At 38.2% G+C, this 22,538-nt stretch overlaps 2 protein-coding genes across 2 annotated transcripts; one reads left to right on the top strand and one right to left on the bottom strand.

Annotated features, from left to right (window-relative positions):
- Positions 1 to 2,020: 2,020 nt before the first annotated feature.
- LOC131161978 (uncharacterized) lies at positions 2,021 to 4,467 on the bottom strand. Its single transcript, XM_058118060.1, has 4 exons — positions 3,521 to 4,467; positions 3,347 to 3,433; positions 2,837 to 3,256; positions 2,021 to 2,752 (listed from the first exon to the last, which is right to left on the bottom strand). Exons 2-4 carry the CDS (start codon positions 3,362 to 3,364, stop codon positions 2,186 to 2,188), a joined length of 1,005 nt encoding a protein of 334 aa, XP_057974043.1. The 5' UTR covers positions 3,365 to 3,433; positions 3,521 to 4,467; the 3' UTR covers positions 2,021 to 2,185.
- Positions 4,468 to 11,693: 7,226 nt separating this feature from the next.
- Positions 11,694 to 13,729, top strand: LOC131162559 (UDP-glycosyltransferase 91C1-like). The gene has a single exon (XM_058119172.1). The coding sequence runs from the start codon at positions 11,991 to 11,993 to the stop codon at positions 13,425 to 13,427; it is 1,437 nt and encodes a 478-aa protein (XP_057975155.1). The 5' UTR covers positions 11,694 to 11,990; the 3' UTR covers positions 13,428 to 13,729.
- Positions 13,730 to 22,538: the final 8,809 nt, after the last annotated feature.

Here is a 22,538-nt window from a genome sequence, read left to right as displayed (position 1 = left end):
ATTTTAAGGTGGATGTGGTAGCTGGTCGCCCAGAATATGGAAAGAATGGGGGTAGATGAAAACAAGTAGCAACAAATGCTAAATCGACAGCAACAGCTGCATGAGAAAAAAGAGGACAAGATAATAAGCAACAGCCTCAGCTAGTAGGCCAGAAGCTGCTGATGGACATTTTGATACATGTAGAGAATCCATGTATTTCACCAGAGAAGAAGAGCAATTCAGTGTCCTGCAGGGTAGGTGGTAATGAAGAGAAGGCAGTGAGGAGCTGAGAGAAGGTGAATTCTGATTCTGCTTCTCCTTCAGACGACAATCCCCCTTCGGATTATCTTCACATTTTCGAATGTTAAACGGTTTAACCCTTCAAGAATCATACAAAATGAGCTAAAATTTGTAAATTATTTCCTTCTTCTATGTTATTAACATGTTCTAACATATAGAGTTGGGCCAACACTGTCCTACATTTAATGTTTTTTAACTTTTACTTCTTCATCATATATGTATCCATTATCGATAGGAGTTAATAGAACTTCCTCCTTTACAGATCATAGGTTATTATTTTCGTCTGGCTTATGTTTAACTTTCTACATTTTGGATTGTCATTACATTTCTGATTTAATGATTGGTTTTATTGTGCCTTTGCTTATCATTTGGTTTGTGCATTCAATGATTCCAAAGTATTCCAATGTTTTCCCTCGTTTAGTTCGAATTCCATTTCTTTGAAGCTATTCATTCATATCTAAATTCGCAACTTGGTATTAATTAGTAAAAAATCTTACTTTATATGTAAAATAAGAAGACATACCCTCCTTTCCATATCAATCTTATTATGAACAAAAGATTAATGCTCCATGCGAAGGAATCTATTAGCAATATGTTTGTGGTCAAAACATTAAAATTCTTATGTTCATGAAAATTTTGTATCTTTAGTAACACAATTCTGAAGCATCCGAAAGTCGAAGGATACAATGATGCCACGAACCAACTGTTGTAGAAATACAAATGGCTCGGTATACACTTTTTAGGATTATATTTTTTTTGGTAGTTCTAAAGATAAATCATCATATCATACAGCTCTTTTACTGAGTATACATTTCAACCCTATTCAAGTTGAATTGCACCTAATTGAATTCTTTCCTTTTTCCTTGGGGGCCCGTTTGGTGTTACTTTCAATATTGTGAAATTAAAAGTAGAAATAAAACCTAAGAAACATACATAGAGAGACTAAATTATATTTCACAATGTTACATTCATGAGAATCGTATACATTGAACCTATCAAAATAGTATACTAATTTCGGCAGAGTCCTGTTTAAAAATTGAGCATATCCATCCATGCACCTGTGCAAATAAAACATTATTCAAATACAGTTGATACTAGTATGTTCACAACGTTACATTCACGAGAATCGTATACATTGAACCTATCAAAATACTATACTAATTTCGGCAGAGTCCTGTTTACAAATTGAGCATATCCATCCATGCACCTGTGCAAATAAAACATTCTTCAAATACAGTTGATACCAGTATGTTCACAACGTTACATTCACGAGAATCGTATACATTGAACCTATCAAAATACTATACTAATTTCGGCAACGTCCTGTTTACAAATTGAGCATATCCATCCACGCACCTGTGCAAATAAAACATTCTTCAAATATAGTTGATACCAGTATGTTCACAACGTTACATTCACGAGAATCGTATACATTGAACCTATCAATATACTATACTAATTTTGGCAGAGTCCTGTTTACAAATTGAGCATATCCATCCACGCACCTGTGCAAATAAAACATTCTTCAAATACAGTTGATACCAGTATGTTCACAACGTTACATTCATCAGATTCGTATACATTCAACATATCAAATTAGTACACTAAATGATACCTGCTTGTCACTTTACCTATTGCTGCTCTATAGATTCAGAATTAAGAAAATTACATTATGTACAAATGATACTCCAAACAATTACATAATGTACAAATGATACTCCAAACAAGTAGAAATAAAGGAAAAATGATATATTCTATACAAATAGATGCTGTACAAATGAAGTCATTAATAAATACATTATGCCCAAATGAATAATGAATAAATTCATTATGTACAAATGAAGCTGTAAACATATATCTGATGTACAAATGAAAGTATGAACTAATTAACAAACACATATATCGGCTACTCGGTACCGCATGGAGGTCGTCTCCGGTGTCGGGGTGGCTGCCGTCTGCGTATGCCCTCACCTGGCTGCTCCTCCACATCTGGCGTCTGGTCACGTCGAGGGGCTACATGTCTGATACGTACTGGATAATCCCTTTCTAGGTGAAGCGGACGGAGAGCTATGTCGTATGTAGTCTCTGGACGAGTCCGAGCTGGAAAGCCGGGTGCATCCACCTCCTCCGCATCGAGAGGGTCGTCTAGTAAGTACGACATCGACGGCGTCACGGCAGAGTCAGATCGATAATCCGCCGATCTACTAGAGGGTCCCGTAAAATCAGCAGCGGACGGCCCAAACACACACTCCTCATGTACAATGGGCGGTGAGAAGGCCGGACTCGATGGACGGCTGGAGGTAGCTGCTCGACCCCCTCGTACTAGAGCTGCTCGACCACCTCGTGGGGCCGGGGTCCGGCGTGGGGTAAGGATCCGTCGCCCGTTCTTGTAGACAATGTCCAAAACAACTCTCGCTAAATCGCTCACAGCGGGGTCTGATGATAGCGAGTCGACCTGGTGTAATACGTCAGCCTGTAGCATACGAAAATAGTGGTTAAAACATTGAACTACTAATCATCACGGTAACAAATTAGGTATACGTTTGAGTAAGCGTACGAGGCTCATGTAGACCGTCGCAGTCCTATCTACGAAGCGACGTGTGATTGACCTGTACCACGCGTAATACGGATCCTTCGGACGCATCGGGCCATCTGCCCGCACTCCCTCAACAATGTAGTCGCGCCTATGTACCCACATACTCACGTACATGGCATGTTCCGCAGCCCAATCTGTGTTCCCCGGACCGCGACCATCAATCTCGTGCAAGTCCTCCCCACGTACATCGACCCCCGAAGTATAGAAGCGACCGGGAATGCCCTGTCGAAAGCCAAACTGGCGCATCACTCGGTCTGGGAGATGCCACTCGACAATATGAAAACATATGAGTGGCACTCGGGCAACCCAGAGGTCCGACCCAACTGCATAACCAGGTGGTAGGTCGGCAACAATGTCATCAGTGTAGGGCGCCCATATGAACTGCAGGTAGACATATAGTAAATGTCAGAGGTGGGATGGGAATATATGCAAATCTTGAAAAATACTATCAATACACATAACCGAGACTACCTCGTGCTCCCGGTGCATGTCCAGCTCAAATCTGTACCAGGGCAACGTGTGTTGCGCAACATTAGGTGCCAACAACTGATCCCTCCACTTGTATACAATAAAAGTAAGTTAGCAAGGTGTAACCACTACTACGTACTACAACTGAAGCAAATGATTTTCAGTTGAGTTACTAACCTCCACGCGAGTGGAGTTGGGTCAATCGGTCGTCCGTCCTCATCCCTCTAAATAAGACGTTGGACACCGCGGCGCGTAGGAGCTAACGACGTGAATCTCTTCCATGCCCAAACCTGCAATAAGCGGAGTGCTCCTCCGATCTATGAGTGCGACACGTCAGCGGCGCGGCACATCTCCCGGTGCAGCCAGGCTAACGTCGCAGCACCCCAACTATAATGGGGTATCTCTCCTCGCTCCGCGAGCAGTGAAAGGAACATCAAATGTGCGTAACTCCCCGATAGGTCGCAGAACAGCATCCCACATATCAATCGCAGCATGTGGGCACGTGCGTGACACGCTATAGTCTGATTATCAGCATCAGCCGGAAGCTGGTGAAACATCTCCCCCTCTAGAAACCGTATGCGAATGCGGGCACCAACAAGCTCACCATTTGGGGGCACCACTTCTAACAATCTCTCGCACATGCGGTGAAGTCCTCCCCCTTAACCGACTCCTCCATCCTTTACTGGTCCAGCTGTACGACCAGTGACGGGCAACCCATCAATCGGTAGCCCGAACAACACCGCGACATCCTGTAATGTGATAGTCGCCTCCCCGTGTGGCAAGTGGAAAGTGTGTGTGTCTGGCCTCCATCGCTCGACCAACGCGGTCACAAGATGCCAATCCAACTGGATATGGCCAATCTGATATATCCCATAAAAACCCGCATCATGTATCCAATCAGTAATGCGAGGGTCTGCGCCTATCCTATCCTGTACGCTCTGACTGCCCCCTCGGTAATATAACACGTCAGCATGTGAATCGGTCCACCCCCGACTGGACCGATGCCTATCGCCCATACACAGTACAGTAGTATCGGACGGCCTTGGATCGATCCTACAAACAAGCCAGAATATTGAAAGCATTAACATAGAAATCATAAGAATTGAGTATCTGTCCCCGGTGCTTTGTATGGTGGAACCGAACAAAAATCTCAAGGTTTATCCTATATGTGTACAAATGAAAATGTCTCACCAAGTTTTCATTTGAACATACACTATTCTCGATTGATGGACACAGTGACTCAATTGCTCAGAAACAAATTGAGCATGGAGCATTCGCTTGTTCACCAAAAAATGAAAGCGGTTTGAGGATTTAACATTTGGAAACAAATTTTTCATAAGGAATAAGTAAAATGGCAGCTGAAAACTTGTCGTGACGCGAGGAGTAAGAGTATGCAAATCCCGGATAACCTATAAGTTATAGGTCAGTGCGAAGGTCCAGCTGCATCCCCAGGTTGGGTCCTTCTCGGACATCTTGTGCGGTTATGTCCTTCTTGACGGCATATGCTACACGTGATATGTTTTCGACCTTCCCGAGCATCCATCTCGTTATGTATACGTGAGCTCCTAGACCGACCTTTATGTCTAGCGTATGCAGGATTTGCCTGCAAGTTTGGCAATGAGCAAGTTGGCCAATATGCCTCATGCATGATTGGATAAAATTCTACAGCATATGTTGCATAGTGCTCGGCAGTGCTCCAATATGGCTCAACAAATTGGCTCGCATTTAGCCATGTCTCGGCACAGGCTGCAAGAAGGTGCGAGCAGGGATAGTGTAAAGATTGCCACTTCCCGCAGGAGCATTCGCACCTCTGGGTGCTCAAAGTTTGGACATTGTTTCCTTTATGGGGTCCCCGCTGCGCGGTCATGATACTAAAAGTACCCCTAGACCGGTTGAACGTCGTGACTCGTTGTCTGGTCGCCTTCAGCTTCCTTCTTTCCATCGCTAGCAATATATGCGGAGTTAACGTATTTCCTCCAGATATTGCGTTACGAGCAGACTCCCGTCGGCTATTAAAGTAATGTGCAACACGATAAAATGTTAGTTGCACGAGAGCCATTATGGGAAGGCTACGTGCGCCTTTTAGGACAGTGTTGAAACATTCGACCAGGTTGGTGGTCATGTTTCCATACCTCTTTCCACCGTCGTGGCACTGAGTCCACATATGAGGAGGGATCTGATCGAAGAACGACTTGGCTAGCTCTCCACCCTCGTCGAATATCCTCTCCATACAGGTGTCAAATTTTCTCACCTGATGCTCCCTTCCGGCTCGCTCAGCCATTCGCTTCATATTAACACTCCGCACTTTCATATTAAAGTTGCTAACGACATGTTGAAGGCAAAATCGGTGGTGCGCACGTGGTGGTTGCCAATCAGGATTTTGCTGCACCGCAGCGATAATCCCTGGATGTCGATCTGATATGAGGCAAATGTCGTCCCTGTCAGTAATCAAACGCAGAGAACACAAAAACCAATTCCATGTGTCGAGGCTTTCCTCTTGCACAATAGCGAATGCAAGGGGAAATATTTGCCTATTTGCATCGGGGCACGTCGCAATAAGGAGTTTGCCCTTGTACTTACCATACAAGTGTGTCCCGTCCACACATATAACGGGAGGGCAGTGACGAAAACCCTGAATAGATGCTGCAAATGACCAAAATACAGATACGAAGGTTGCGCTGTTAGTGCTACCTAGAACCGGAGTTGACCTCCACCTGACTGTAGTCCTAGGATTGTACGCGCGCATCGATTCCATCCACTTCGGTAACGTTTCATATGATTTCTCCCAATCGCCGAAGACTTGGGCTATTGCCTTCTGTTTGCCCAACCAAACCTTCTTATAAGATGTTGAATACCCGAATCGACGATCAATTAACTCCTTCAATGTAGCAATCGACGTCGACGCATCTCCCCTAATCATATTCACTATCTCCCCAGCAATGAGGGACGACGTGATTTGGTTATGGTCCTGCGATATAAGTTCATTCAGACACGTATGCGGACCACTATATTGGGTGATTTCGAAAAAACGGTATATCATCGGATACATGGCACACAATCTCCACGCGCAATCGTGGTCCTTACACCTAGCAACCCACAACTTAGGAGTAGATCGCACCACATGGAAGTCATGGTGGGTGTGAGCGTGATATATTCGCACTGCAGCGATCAGCTGATCCTTCGAACCGAAGAGCATCCCCTTACTCAACTTAGAGGATTCTTCCCAACGAGTGATGCGCATGGGAAGCTCATCGACCGTAGTTAAATCTGAAGCAGCTAGGTCAATATGACCATACATCGGAAGCTCGCCGATGAATTGCGCGTCAAACGTTGCATCGTCCGTGTCATGGTGAGGTAAGTTCACATCATTGGAGACATCATTTAACCCTTCACCCATTTCCTGGTCGTGCATGTGTTCGTCTTCAATATGAACATCATTCGTAATGTTCATGCCCTCGTCCAATGCGTCGTTCGCAATGGCAAACAATGATGCTGGTACCGCACTCGAGACGTCTTCTCAACCTCCCTGCGGAAACGTGTGAGGAACAGGTGCTTCGTACTCCGATGGCTGGAACGACGATCCCGGATATTCATTAAAATCGACCGTGGACATAGCACGAACCTCCCCACCAACATCGACCTGATGTTTTTGTTCGGTGTCTTCACCGACTTCACCCAATTGCTCCGCGGGCTCATCTGGTTGCCTAACTGCAATTACACCCACTTGAGGAATAGTCTCGACATACAATTGCATCGTTAAATATGTCTCACCAACACAGTGTGCGTCCAATACAATGCGCAACCCATAATCATCTGATATCGGAACAACCTCGTAGAATGCTGTATTATTTAACTCTCGCGCAGGGTATCTTGCGGTCACTCGCAATGCATATTGATCTGGATCAATATGCAAATATTTATATATCTTCGTATATAATTTACTTAATTTACACCTACGGCCAATTCGAATAAGTCGAACTGGCCGACTACTATACCTAACACCATCTAATGCGGTTATTATGTTCCCCCCTATATATTAAAATACCGTGATTGGATCACTGCTTGAGCTTCCTGCCATTTAGATCGGCGATCGGGAAATAAAACAAACCTACGCAAGAGAAAATTGTATGTATAAGTGATGTGTAAATGAGACGAAATAACTAATAACTATAAACCAAATAGATGTATACAAATTCTAATGAATGAATGAACTTAGAGTTTGGACCTAACTTTCCCACCAAGAAAATAAATAGATGAATTCAGCGTCTATGAATAAACAACATAAATATGTATTGATTTTCCCCATATGACATATACTTCGGATTTTCCCAAAATTGTAATTCAACTTAGAATCCAAAGAACTATGAAATGGTGCTCTTAAAAGTAATTTTTCCAAAATTGTTGCCACTTAATTTGAAGTTCAATTTTGTTAAGTAGCCTTTTGAGGATTCATTGCTAATCCAAACAGCCATACTCAAAGGAGTTGAAGGGATCTTTTGGAAAAATGTTACTTAAGACGCATAACATCCCGATTCATGAAATGGGAATGGGATTGTCTTATGGCAAGTGCTTTAAAATGTGAACACTACATTTATATCGATATATTGGTGAAAAATACATAAATTCGGGGAGGAAAAAACTCATTACTACTCTCCTCTAATAATGTGACCTTTTAGCTATCATCTCTACAGTGTTCCCAGTCAGCGTCATCGACGGTGACTAATTGAGGCCGGCTTCACCCTCGTACTGTTGGATCTTTAATGGTGCTCTGTCGACTGTGGCCTCCTCAGGCACCCCCCACCCTAGGATCTTATACATATGGGCCTTTTTTCATGGAATTTTTTATTTTAATTTGATCCCTAAGGAACCGCATTTTTTAGAACTGCTGCACCTACCAAATAACTCGGGTAATCCAACGAATTGTCTTCTACTACTTTAGGATTCTAATGATGGTCAGTTGTTCAAGCACCTTTCTTTTTTGGCAGTTTCTATGCAGTGTAGCAGTTGCCTCTATTTATATATTGGTTAAAGCCATTGTTCTATTACATAGGATGGACTAATGATAGAGGATGAGTGAGATAACCTTTCATAGCTAGAGCTGTGATTCTGTGAACATTGCCTTTGTGTATGTGATTTTGGGTGAGTTAGAATTGAGTAGATTGTTGGAAACCAAGTAGTAGGCTTGTGAGTATTGGTGAACAAAATACAAAAGAAATTTAGGCTATGAGCTTGGAGAACTAAGAAAACTCTTCACTCAAAGAGAACTTGTTAAACCTTGCCCACATGATTATCTGAGTCTAGGAGAGGGAGAACTCATTGATGTCCAGACAGCAAGTCACATTATAGCTGGATTCTTGAGTAGGCAGACAAAGAGGTAATAAATTTTATTTTATTTTCATAGCCTACACACACACATTCCCAAAGCAACATTTTTTCCATAGCCTACACACACACACACACACACACACACACACACACACACACACATATATATATATATATATATAAGTATGGAAAAAATCCCACCCCAAATACTAGTTTCAAAAACATGTTTTAACATTCTTCTCGAGATGGGTTAAAATTGGAGTCTCATGTATGAGAGAGAGATTATTGGAATTATTGTGAAAGGTACTAATAATCAATTATTAAGTATTTGGCAAGATTTATCCTATGAGTTAGCTTTTGAAATTGAGAAGGCGTAGCATCCAACAATATATATATATATGAATCATTGTGTTGTGCTGGCCCTAATTTTTTTTTTTTTTTTTTAGTTTTTTGAAGAACCAATTCATAAATCTAAAAATAAAATAAAACTATTTAGTTAAAGATTAGAAAAGTGAAAAAGAAAACATATTATATAAATATGTTTCTTTATGTGGTCATTTTTCAGTTTTTATTTTCAATTTTTAACTGTTTATGAAAAAAAATTGAAATAGAATTCAAATTAAGATATATATATATATATATATATATATATATATAATTATAAAAGCAATAATATAATATTTTTCACAATTTTTCAATTGTCATGTAAAAAAAAGATTTTATTATAAAATAAATTTGGATAGTACAACAATTAATTAAAATAATTATAATAAATTGTATTTTTATTTTTATAATATTTTTATTATATATTATTTGTAAATTTATTTTTTAATTATATATTTAAAATATTAATTGATTTAAAAATAATACATAAATATTTTTTAATTAAAAAATTTAATTTATATTAATTTTCATAAATATTAACCAAACATATTGTTAAATTTTAATTTTTCAAATAGCCCTAAATTAACTGGAGAAAAGAAAAGAATAAAGGGAAGAGAAAAGCCTAAGAATGTGTTCAATGTTTAGAAAATAATTCTCAATTTTCAGATTCTTCTTTTGTAGATTATAAAAATATCACATTTTTTTTTTTTTAGTTCTTTAGCATTAATATAAGAGTCAGAATTTTTTACTTTAAAATTTTCAACATAATTATTAATAACCCGGAAAATAAGGTATAAGATCCTAGGATCTTATACATATGACAATACAATTTATAATTATAATGTGCACTCACATTAACTCAAAGCATCAATTAAAACTATACAATTTACATGTTATGTTCACAACTTTAGTCGATGTGCCCAATTATATTAAAAACAGTACAAGAAAATTCAAGAATTGAATAACAAAATTTCCCATTTTGAACCATATGATCTAATTATAATTGCACAATTATATTCAAAATAGTAGAAGGAAATTCAACAAATTTAGTGAGTGGAGGAAACTTCAACAATTTCTAGGGCAGGAAAGATAATGCATTTTACAATGAAACAACAATAAAAAAAAAAAAATAAATATTGAACAACAGTTTGAATGGAAAAAATAAAATATTATCAGCAAAAAATTAAATTCAAATACCCAAACAATGAAATACAAATAAAATATTATCAGCAAAAAAATAAATTTAAATACCAAAACAATGAAATACAAACCTTAAGAGTAATGTTTGTCCACGAATCTTTTAATACAAATCACAAACTCTCTATCAGATTATCAAAGCTTTCGATGAAATAAAAATAATGTAAAAATCTAAGCATTGAACATGGAAAACATAACTTACCCCATCTCCTTATATAACCTTCGATTTGATGAAGCCCGCAACGGTCGCCTGCTCTAGAGTCTTCCTTCAACGGTCACTTGCTCGGCTCTGCAATAGGTACTCTGTTCGCGCAAGAAAGGAGGAAGAACGGGCGAAGTTATTCTGAAGCAAATCTCGCTACTCCAAGTAGCGAGATTTGCCACGCGTCGAGAGCCGGGTGGAGGTAATTCAAAAGGCGGTTGGCAGAGCATTAATGATCCTAGCAAAATCTCGCTACTTGGAGTAGCGAGATTTACCACGCGTCAAATGGTGGTTGGCAGAGATTTACCACGCGTCGAAAGGCGGCTGGTAGAGCATTATTTCTCCCAATTAAATCTCGCTACTTGGAGTAACGAGATTTGACACGTGTTAGCATGAGCCCTTCAGGCAAAAGTAAATCTCGCTACTCCAAGTAGCGAGATTTGGTTAAATATCGCTACTTGGAGTAGCGAGATTACGTCAGAGTTATTCTGGAAAATACTTCCCAGAATGAGGTATTATTTAATATATTCATTTAAAAAAAAGTTAAAACAGGAAAAAACTCGAAAAATGTTACCACAGAAGGAGAGATTTTGGGAAGCTATACACCATATCAAGCATGAATTGTGCAATTTTCCTTCACTACTATCTCAGCCCTTCATTGTTCCACTTCTACGAAAAACCTGTGAGCCTTATTTTCTCAATCGATTAGTTTTTCATTCCTAATCCAACTATTAAGATTATTAGTTAACAATTTCAATAATAATTATTTTTAATTAATATTTAAATATTTTCCACTCAATAAAATAATAAAAAATTTCCCTATTTAATTAAATATAATCCTGCTATTAGTGTATAATTGTAATATATGATTGTTATATTAATTTATGATAAAAATAATATTTTTAACTAAGTTATAAATTGTAATTTATTTTATGTGAAAATTCAAATTAATAAATGATTCTTCTCTTCCATTGTTTAATTAATCATTATTATAATAAATAAATAAAAAAAGAGAACACAAAAAATTTTGTATGCACGCGTATCAAGTTAAATCTCGCTAAACCAAATAACGAGATTTGTTTATATTTATTTTGGATGTGACACGTGATAAATCTTGCTCTTTGTTTTAACAAGATTATGTTAGAGTTATTTTAAAAAAAATATATTATTTAATATATATATTTTTAAAAAGGATAAATCTGAAAAAAAACTCGGACTACAACTATATATAAAACAAAACCATAATCAATATCTTGCATTTGCCAGGCCAAAACCATAAAATTCAGTTTCACCAACACTCCCTAGCTTTGTAGGTGAGCCTAATATTTTTTCAAATAGAATATTATTTAATATATTATTTTAAAATAATAATATATCAGGAAAAAACTCACTGTCAGCGCTGCCGCCGTCGCAACTGCCATATCCTCTCCAGTATATTACATCATAGTTAGATCCTCCTCAGTCCCAATATCTCTTTCTACTCCAACTCCAAATTCAACCTCAATCCATCCCCGGGGTACCAAATCTCCCCCATCCTCCATGTCCCTCACGACCCCGGCCGCCGTCCTCACCGCCGCGCAAGACGGCGGCGATGTCCGAATTCACGTTGTGATGTTCCCATGGCTGGCCATGGGCCACCTCATCCCTTTCTTCCATCTCTCCACCCGCTTAGCCCAACTGGGCCACCGCGTCTCCTTCGTCTCCACACCCCGCAACCTCCGCCGCCTCCCTAAACCACCCGCCGCTCTCTCTCCCCTCATCTCCCTCGTTTCCCTTCCCCTCCCCCAAATCCATAACTTACCCCCCGACGCCGAATCGTCCCTCGACATCCCTCCCCACAAATCCCAGCTCCTCAAACAAGCCTTCGATTTGCTCCAAACACGCTTGATCGCCTTCCTCCGGACCGCCGCCGCCGACTGGATCCTCTGCGATTACGCCTCCCACTGGCTCCCTCCGCTCGCGGCGGAGCTCGGCGTCTCCTCCGCTTTCTTCTCCCTCTTCACCGCCGCCTGCCTCGCCTACATTGGCCCGCCCTCCCGCCGCGACTCCCGATCGACGGCGGAGGACTTTGCCGCCGTACCCGACTGGGTCCCCCTCGAGTCCAACCTCGCGTTTCGCCCCCACGAGGTGAAGAAGATCACGGAGAGCGCCGGCGAGAACGAATCCGGCACGTCGGACACGGTCCGATACACGGTCACGGTTCGGGACTGCGACTTTGTTGCCATCAGAAGCTCTCCCGAGTTCGAACCGGAGTGGTTCGAACTACTCGCGCAACTTTACCAGAAACCGGTCGTTCCGGTTGGGTTCCTCCCGCCGGTGGAGAGAGATGAGGACGACGAGAGATGGGTCGAGATTAAAGAATGGTTGGACCGGCAGCGACCTGACTCTGTCGTCTACGTTGCGCTAGGAAGCGAGGCGACTCTGAGCGGAGAACAGATCACCGAGTTGGCCCTTGGGCTTGAGCAATCGCGGTTGCCTTTCCTCTGGGTGATAAGGAAGCCGAACGAATCGACCCGGGACTGCTCGGCGCTGCCAGAGGGGTTCGAGGAGCGAGTCGAGGGGCGGGGAATGGTTTACGTGGGCTGGGCCCCGCAGGTGAGGATACTGAGTCACTGGTCGGTGGGAGGTTTCTTGACTCACTGTGGATGGAACTCGGTGATCGAGGGACTGGGACTCGGGCGAGTTTTGGTTCTGCTGCCGGTGATGAATGATCAAGGGCTGAACGCGAGGTTGTTGGAAGGGAAGAGACTGGGGGTGGAAGTGGATAGGGAAGAGCGAGACGGGTGGTTCAGCCGTGACTCGGTGGCTGACTCGGTGAGGCTGGCGATGGTGGAAGAGGAGGGGGAGGCGGTGAGGGTGAGCGCGAGGGAGATGAGGGGTGTGTTCGGAGACGCGGACAAGAACGACCGTCACGTTGGCAGTTTTGTCCGTTACCTCGTGGACAACAGGGGGTCCAGGCTGAGGCGGGAAGGATAACTGAAAATAAAAAAAAACAAAAATGACGCCATGTTCTTCCCAATTTTAATGTATACTATTCCCAAGAAAATATCAAAATAATTCACCCAAAAAGAAAACCAAAAAAAAAAAAAAAAAAGCTTTTAAGATTTAGGAATTAGTCTTTGGGATTTATTCATTAAAAATTTGCATCATAAAAAATTTAGAATCAATTCAATTATCTTTTTTTTAAGGTATATTTAAAAATTAAAAATATATTCAAGATCATTTTATGTATTGAGCGGGTGAGTATTATTGAAAAATAAAAGCATAATCATTTGATAGATTTTTGTTAAAACAAATAAAATACTTCGAAATTAATTAGTTATGTATTGAATATGTGAGAAATTAACGTCGTTCTCGGATTGTCCTAATGTCTACAAATTTTGAAGAATATCAAATGCGCGCACATCTCCATGATTTGAGCTTTAAAATTAGGCTCATACTTCAAAATTGAATCATTTTTCATTATATTAACATATACTTGGAGAGCTTTACGTGCATAAAGTAGATTGTAAAATACTTCTTTCTAACCATCAAACCTTTAATGAGCTTCCACTACCCATCATCGGAGGCCTTGCAATAACCTCTCATCATCAAGCTTTCTTATAGAGACAAAATTCAATTCGATGTTTGGACCATTTCTAACATATCTAAAACTCTCGTTTTGCCTATGCATTGATGCTGCATTTAGGAGCATGAATTTTAGATGTTGAATTTGGATTCGAATAAATTTGGATAAATTTTTATACAATTTTACATTACATTTTATTCTTCCAAATATTTTTTCTAGGTCCTTTATAAATAAGAAGGATTAATGAATTATATCAAGTAAGCTTTATTTTATATAATTCACTGTGTGTTCTGTGCAACTAAACAAACCTTATATGCTGAAGCATTTATCTAATTCCTAGAATGATTCAATAATTATTTTATTGAAAGATTTATTTTGGCTCCCACACTTCACTTGTCTTTTTTATTAGAACTTTGTGGACTTACAAAGTTGATTTTATAAAAATTTAGGGTAAATAAATGCTAGACATTTTGGAAATGCTAGACAATATGGAAATTTGGTAATGTGGGAGCCTTGTTTGCGCTAAGAGCTTATGATTATTAGTAGGATTTCCTTAAGTTAGAATTCAAGTAACTAGGAGAGTCTTATCCTTAGGACCTCAACAATGGAGTGCATGTTACAAGGTTCTTCTATATTCTAATTATCTATTTAATGTTCATATACTTGTGATTAATTTGGGAAATTTCTTGTTATTGTTTACAAAAGAAATTTATCAGATGATATCGAAGTCTTTTCCTAATCATTCATGGTTATGCACATGAAGAACTAATTTTTATTTCTTCGAACTTATGAAATGAAAATTATCCATGAATATAACTTGTGATTATAATTGAGGATAATCAAGTTTCTGATTTTGTGATAATTTTTTGGATTTCAATAGATTGAGTAAGTTTTCTTTGAGCTACTTGGCCATGAAAGTTTTGGTTTTAAATTTTTGAATCATAATTTCTTCACTAAAAGTCATAATTTTGTTAAATATTTTGAAAATAAATTTGGAGAAATTGAAATCAATAAGAAATAAAACAAAACCACATCATATGAACTTATCCCAACTCATTAAGTCAGAGGTGGACATCCAAATAAGGTAGAAAGAATTACAGAAGCCCGGTATATGCAAGGAAGAAGGAATTGCACAAGCCCACTTGGTAGGCAGTCAGTGGGAGAAGCCCCACAATGCTTCACCCACTAATTCCCTGCCACGTAAATCTTACCATCATGAGTCCACATCACAACAAGAAGACTCTGCTTCACACACGACACACTTTTGATGGGTTAAAATTTGACTATTCTATGTCAAAGAATGAGAGGAATTGAGTGTATGCAACAAAGTGAATAGGAGGGTTAGAAGCCTTGTTTTACTAGTTTGTAGCATAAATTTCCACCTATGCATGAAAGCACATGGTAAAGGTGTGGAAGTTAAGACAAACACCTCTGTTGTGGGCAAAGAGATCCATCACTCTTGAGTGATGAAGGCTCCGAAGGAGCCTTTGAGTTGATAGTAATGGTGTATTCCCAAGACGCCCCCGGGGGAGGGGGGGGGGTTGATTTGGGTATTTAAAAAATTTTCCTAAGTCAAGTGTGTTCAATTTAAACCATAGCTAGTAATACATAACCTAAAGTCTTTCTATGCAATTCCAAAACCTAACACTGTTAAAAACATGTATGTAAAATAATCAAGACAATAAATATTTAGACATACATGTACGCAAATTTAAAGTGTGGAAATTAAACAGTGTAAGGAAGAGAAAGCGCAATACGATATTTGTTATCGAAGTTCGACCAATACTGCTTATGTCCCCACCTCAAGCTAACCAATTAGAGGATTCCACTAAGTGCTCACTTAACAGGGCGGGGCGATGCCACTAACAACTCTTCTTACGAGATGGAGACTTCTCAACTCAATTACAGAGCTAAACTACAACCAGTTCTCCTTACGGGGCAGAGTTTCCCTAACTTAATTACGAGATTGAGCCACAACCAGTTCTCCTTACGAGACGAAGTCACCTTAACTCAATTATCAGGCTGAGCCAAACTGGTACACCTTACAGGATGGTGACTTCCTCTTCAGGTCATGCCTGGAATACAAAGATGTTCAATTTTTTTGTACAAACAAAGTGCTTTTCGAATAAGTAGAGATGTACAAATTTAAGCTCTATATGCACTCTCAGATGATATGATTTATGCTCAGTAGAGTATGAATGTTTTTCTCACGATAATTTTGCAATCTTTGAAAATGATGTGTATAATAAATACCTTAGAGATTTGAACCTAATAAAAATTCTCCAAAAATAATTTTCAATAAAAATTGTAGGAGAATTTAGGATTTGGCCTTCAAATAATTTTTGCTCAAATAAATGTAAGGGACCTTTCAGACAAAGATATGTAGGTGAAAATATGTTCAAAGTACTCTTAATGATCTTCTAAAAAATATATTTCAAAACATATGTAGGAGAAGTCTAGAAGAGCACCACAAACATTTTATCTGGATCCTACGGGTGTAGTTCAAGAGGCCAAGTAAGGAAGAATTTTATATTAAACGAAGTTTTTTTTTTTTAAAGAAGATAATTTAATTATGTATGTATATGTTTATGTTATTTACTGGTTAAAATGCCAACCAGATAAATGATGATTTCTGAGCCTAAGGATGTTTTAGTAGATATGTATATGTGAAAATGGAATGATGAAAGTAGAAATTATTTCCAAGATAATTATGTGAGAACTTTAAGGTATATTTTTAGTATATGAACGCTAGAAGTAGGTTGGCTTATTTTATAAGATGCATATGAATTTTACTGTTAAAATTGTGTGGCATGAGGGAAACAGAGATTTTGTACTACTTTATGATATATGTATGAGATACAGGTTATACGAGAAATGTATTATGAATGATAATGTTCATGAATTATGCTGCATGTGACTATTAATGCAACTATGAAATGACAACCAAAAGGGCACTGTATGCTATGAAATGACAGCCAAAAGGGTGTTGTAGATCATGCTTGAAATTAGGAATAGCTTCCCAAGAAAGGGGGGGGGGGGGGGAGGTGAATTGGACTTTTAAAAAATTTCTTTTAATTCCTTTTTAGAATTCTTAAACTTATTTTATTTCTTTTAACCAATTTGTGACTTGTTTGTTTAATTTGTTAAACACTCAAGAACTTAGTTTCTTTATTTAATCCTTAACCATACAAACATCCAATCATTCAACCAAACCAATCAACTATAATTAGAAAGCAAACAACCAAGCCAATACACAGCACTTGTGTAATATAAAAACTCAAGATGGTTGTTTGTTTATATTAGTCAAATTTGAACCAAACCTTGTATAAATGAATTTGCTTCTTCAATATGATGTGCAATATAAAATCCAATCACTCTTTCCAAATATTTAGAATTCAGATAAACTCTTAGTTAATTTCTCTTTGGGATGTTTAACCAAGTAACGTACTCTCGTATGATTTTCGCAAGATATGGTTTAACCAACGTACTTCCTTTCTGTTTCCGCAACCCAATTCAAAATAAAACTTTAAGTTTACTTGATTCCCAAATATACGTAGTATATATGATTTTCAATTTAAATCATCCATGCAATTTAAATATGTACTGAAAATAAAGAGTAGAGAAAGAGAGAGTGAGACAGAGATTTTTACGAGGTTCGGCTTATACCCAACCTATGTCCTCGCCTTTGGTAAACCACCAAAGGATTCACTAAACCTGTTCCTTTAACGAGCGGAACATACCTTTACAACAGTCCTTGGGTAAGGCTAGAGCCCACCTTCTCTAAACGATATCCCCTCGTCCAGTCACTCCTTAACTAGGCTAGAGCCCGCCTCTCTAAGCAATATCCCCTTACTTAGCCAACGATCCAAATAACCCTTGGAATCTTCAATCTACAAGATAAAGATCAAATAGATGCGTACAAAGAACTTGCTCCTCAAAGAGCTGGTTAGTACACCAATTACAGCACAACTAATATACTTCAAAGTAAATCACAATATGGAAATTAACTTGAAGCTCAAGGAAGTATATCACCGATTAATTCTTTTAATGATTGAAAGATTTAGAATTTGTAGCACAATTTCGGTGGAAAAAGATAAGCTAAAACTCAATTGAATTCGTGCACAATATGTGAGCTTGAGAGCAAGAGAGAGCCTTGAAAATTTGAGAGCAATTTGAGAGAGACTTTGAATTTTTTCAGAATTTGAATTCTTGGTTGTATTGATTCAATGATCTTTGAGACTTATTTATAGACTTTAAAAAGTGTATAACTTGATCCCCAAGTGGCTTGAAGTATCCCCCAAGTTTCCATAATTTTTGAGCCCTAAACAACCCCATTAAAAAATTTGTCCATTATAAAAAAATTCAAAACAGCCGCATGGCAGATGACTGTCCATTTTGGGCAGTCGTCTGTCCTGTTAAAACAAAGGAGCAGTAGGGTGTCAGTCCTTTATCCAAACATGCACAGACGCCTCAAAGTGCATTGGCAGTCGACTGTCTAGTTCTTGACAGTTGTGTCAAGCTGTCAGCTTCAAGCACCCTTCAATATTTTGATCATAACTTTTTGTGTATAACTCCAAATTTGATGATCTTGGTGTAAAATGAAAGCTAAGAGAAAATCCTACAACTTTCATGTTGAAAAAATTTTAAAATAAATATTTTTTGAATAGAGAAAAATGTGCATCAATGCAGATGTAGAAAAATTGATAGCATTTAAGAAATCCTCTTTTTGGTGCTTTTCATTCCAAAACTAATTCTAACCTTTTTTAAACAATAATTGACCTTATAAAAATATTTTCTAAGTATGGTCAAAGGTATCTAGGTCCAATAAATTTACCTAAGAGTTTCATGCATCCATATTGAAATTCTTTGAAGTACTTACATGAAATTTTCTAGACTTTTTTCTTTTCTTGAATTCCTTGAGGCCTTTATCCTTGTTTCATCTTTCTTTGAAATTTTCATGTTGATCACTTGGGCTTTCATTCTTTGAAGCTATTTCTTTAATATCAATGCTCTAATGATCTTCAGGCTTTAAACTTTAAATCCATGCTTCAAACTTGATATAATCATCCTTATCTGAGGTACAAGCTCTCATGAACTCTTTAACCTTGCATTCTTCATTTAGTCCTGAAAATACATCAATTAACATAGCATGTTAAGATCAACTTGTTTGTTAGCATCAAAATAGGATATTAAGCCTTGTAAGGCCAACAATCCTCATGACAACCAAAAGGGAGTTGTAGAAATGACAGCCAAAAGGGAGCTGTAGTAATGAAATGAAATGAAAATGAAACGAAAATGGAAATGAAATGTGAAACATGAACAATGTTAAATGAAAGAACCACGTAAAGTGAAATGCTATGAAAAGTCTAAGATAAGAACATAAATAGAAGTGTAATACAAAATTAAGGTAGGCAGAATGTTGTACTATGAAATTATCAATACTTATGCTAGTATCACATGTTATGTATTGTGGGCGGGGTAGACTCTTTACTCGGGAGCTTGCCGAGAAAGGCGAGTGCTCAAGTGGTTTCAGATGTAGCAATAGCTACATAACGTACTAGGGTAGAGGGAAACTACTTGTATGAGCGGGTAGATTTCCCTATTCTTGGGAACCTTCGCTGGCAAACCTTTGTTTGAATAGTGTGAGTACGAGATAATTAATCCACCTAAGGGCTTACTGAGTAAGGTGAGTGCCCTGATATGCTTCAGTGGTGACTGTTGGTTTCCTAAAGTATCAGAGTAGAGGGGCACTACTTGTATGGGCGGGTAATCACCCCTATCCTTAAGCATTCTCGTGGGTAAATACTTTGCATGCATATGATTAGGTTCTGAGAATGATTTCAAAAATTATGTTAATGGTTTTTAAATAATAAAGGACGTGTTATTTATAAACTCATGTTGGCCACACGTTGTTTTAATATATTATTCTTTCCATACTGAGATGTGTCTTACCCGAATGCAAATTATGTTTTTTAGCACCTCATCGGGATCGAGCTTATAGAGCTCAGTGGTTTAGTAGCATTTTTGAGATAAAGGAAAAAGGTATACTTTTTGGTTGATTTTTTTTTTGGGATGTAAATGTTATGTTTTATGTTTTAAGCTTCCTGGGATATGTATAGATGTGTATGGTTGTGATTACTGGTTGAAAGTTCCACTTTTGGGGGATATGTATGTATATGGATATAGTTGATTGATGTTGATGGATAATAGAAAACTCTGGGATAGTTATTGTTGAGGATTATAGTTTATGTTTTCCGCAACATAAATTATAATGGACTATCAGATCTTATTTAGGTATAATGTGCCCGAGCAGGTGTAGAATTTCGAGGCGTTACAATTTGGCATCCGAACAATGATTTTGGGATTTTGAGAACTTAGGAAATGATTTATACCAGAGTAGAGGAATGAGTTAGGATAAAAAATGGGAGATGGGTAGGTTAGGTGTTGATAAGTATCAGATTTTGTCTTATAACTTGGAGGTAAAAATCCCTTGGCAGACTTCTGTGATTTTCTGATTCAGTTGACGGTTTCAGAAAACCACGGTAGAGCCATCGATGGTGATGTTTCTTAACCGTGAGGTTGGTCCTTATATGGAGATTTTGGATTTTTATTGGATTTAATTTAATGATTATGTTGGTTGGGGTTATGATATGAAATTCCTAACTCCCTTCTGTCCTATTTTTAGGATGGATCCTAGGAGTGAGGATGCTGAACCTAAAGGAAAATATGATGAGGAGACTTCTAGTGACAAGGAGTTGGACACCTCCATGGTGCTAAAGGGTATTGCCAGTCAAGTCAGGGCCGAAATGAAGAAGGATTCAAAAAAGCAGAGCTGTTCACATGTGGGTCAGGGTTGCAACATTAAAGAGTTCATGAGGATGAATCCTCCAGCCTTTGTGGGAGGATCAGATCCAATAGATAAAAAAAATTGGATGCAGGAAATAGAAAAGATCATGGCTACACTAGATTGCACGGACTAGAAGAAGGTCCGTTATACTGCATTTAAAATGACTGGAAAGGCAATGGGCTGGTGGCTTTCTGTAAAGCTACTAGAGGACCAGAGGCCAGTAAAGATAGCTCTAACCTGGGAGTGATTTAAGGAGCTTTTATTTGACAGGTATTTTCCTTTATCTATCAAAGAGGAAAAGATTGAGGAGTTCACAAATTTGACTCAGGGAAATATGATTGTGGGGGAATATGCGGCCAAGTTTATGGAGTTGTCGCGTTTTGCTCTGTTTTTGATCCCGAACGAAGCAAAGAAGGCCAGAAAATTTGAAAAGGGCTTGAGGCGCAAAATTTATGAACTCGTAGTGGGATTTTAGGTTTAGAATTTTTTAGACTTAGTTGATAAAGCATCGGTGCTAGAAAAAAGCGTCTAGGGCAGTGCAGAACCTATAGAGCAAAATAAGAGGTCTGCACCATCCAGCTTTCAGTCTGAAGGTGGTCAGGGATCTGGGAAGAAAGGGAAAAATGCAGTGGGCTCGACACAGGAGATGGGAGTTCAGAGTTAGTCAGATCAGCAGGGTAGTTAGATTTCCTCCGTATGCCAAAGATGCAATAAGAAGCATAGGGTAAGTGCTGGTATGGAACTTCCAAACGTTACAAGTGTGGAAAACAAGGGCATATTAAGAGAAACTGTCAGGAACTGCAGATGATTATACCTACACCGAACCAGGACAAAGGGAAGCAGTAGGTACCACTAGAAAGGTGCACCAGCCCGAGTGTATACACTTCAGGTTGAGGAGGATGCCATCAGAGAAGCAGGTCTGGATTGATGATTTAAAAAGTAATGATTTAGTTAAATTATGGATAGTTGGAAAAGTTATATGATGATGTTATGTTATGAATGGTATGGATATATGAAATAGAATGAGTTTATGAATGTTTGAAATGAGGAAAAAATGAATTGGTAAGGAAATTTCGAGGACAAAATTTTCTTAGAAGGGGAGAATGTAATGACCTAGAAATTTAAAATGATTAAAATAATTAAAAAAAATAATAAATAAATAAACAAAATATTAAATATTAATCAAATAATTAATTAAGAATTATTAAATTAAAGTAATTAAATAAATGGTATGATAGATATATAAATATACATATATATATATATATAATATGATAAAGTAATATGTAAATGTGTATGTATATGTATATATAGTATAATATGATAAAGTAAGTTATAATAATATGTTAGTGGAGGTTAGTGGTTAGATAAGGTTGCATGTAATAGTTAAAGTAGCTATAATATAAATAATAATATAATATGTTAGTGGGCTTTGGTTGTAAGCAATCTAAAAAGAAAGTAAATTAAATTGGAGTTGTATGATATAATATTATTAAATTGGTTAGTGAGTTAGTAATATTGCATTATTGCATGCAATCTAATCAAATTGGAATTTGAAATTGGAATTAGCAATTTGCAAACAAAAGCCTATGCTTTCTCTCTCTCAACTCTCACTCCGCCACTGTCATCTCTCATTCTCTCTAAGTTTCTAGGCCTGATTCTCGCTAGTTCG

This window comes from Malania oleifera, chromosome 8 (assembly GCF_029873635.1).
Source record: "Malania oleifera isolate guangnan ecotype guangnan chromosome 8, ASM2987363v1, whole genome shotgun sequence".
NCBI classification, from domain to species: Eukaryota; Viridiplantae; Streptophyta; class Magnoliopsida; order Santalales; family Ximeniaceae; genus Malania; species Malania oleifera.
The sequence above is the reverse complement of the archived record's forward strand: the minus strand, read 5'-3'. Positions and strand labels throughout refer to the sequence as shown.

Coding starts and splice junctions, on each gene's coding strand:
- LOC131161978 (XM_058118060.1), bottom strand. Junction 2,753..2,836: donor CGACGGTCTACATGAGCCTC/GTACGCTTACTC, acceptor CGTATGCTACAG/GCTGACGTATTACACCAGGT.
- LOC131162559 (XM_058119172.1), top strand. CDS start 11,991: ATGTCCCTCACGACCCCGGCCGCCGTCCTCACCGCCGCGCAAGACGGC.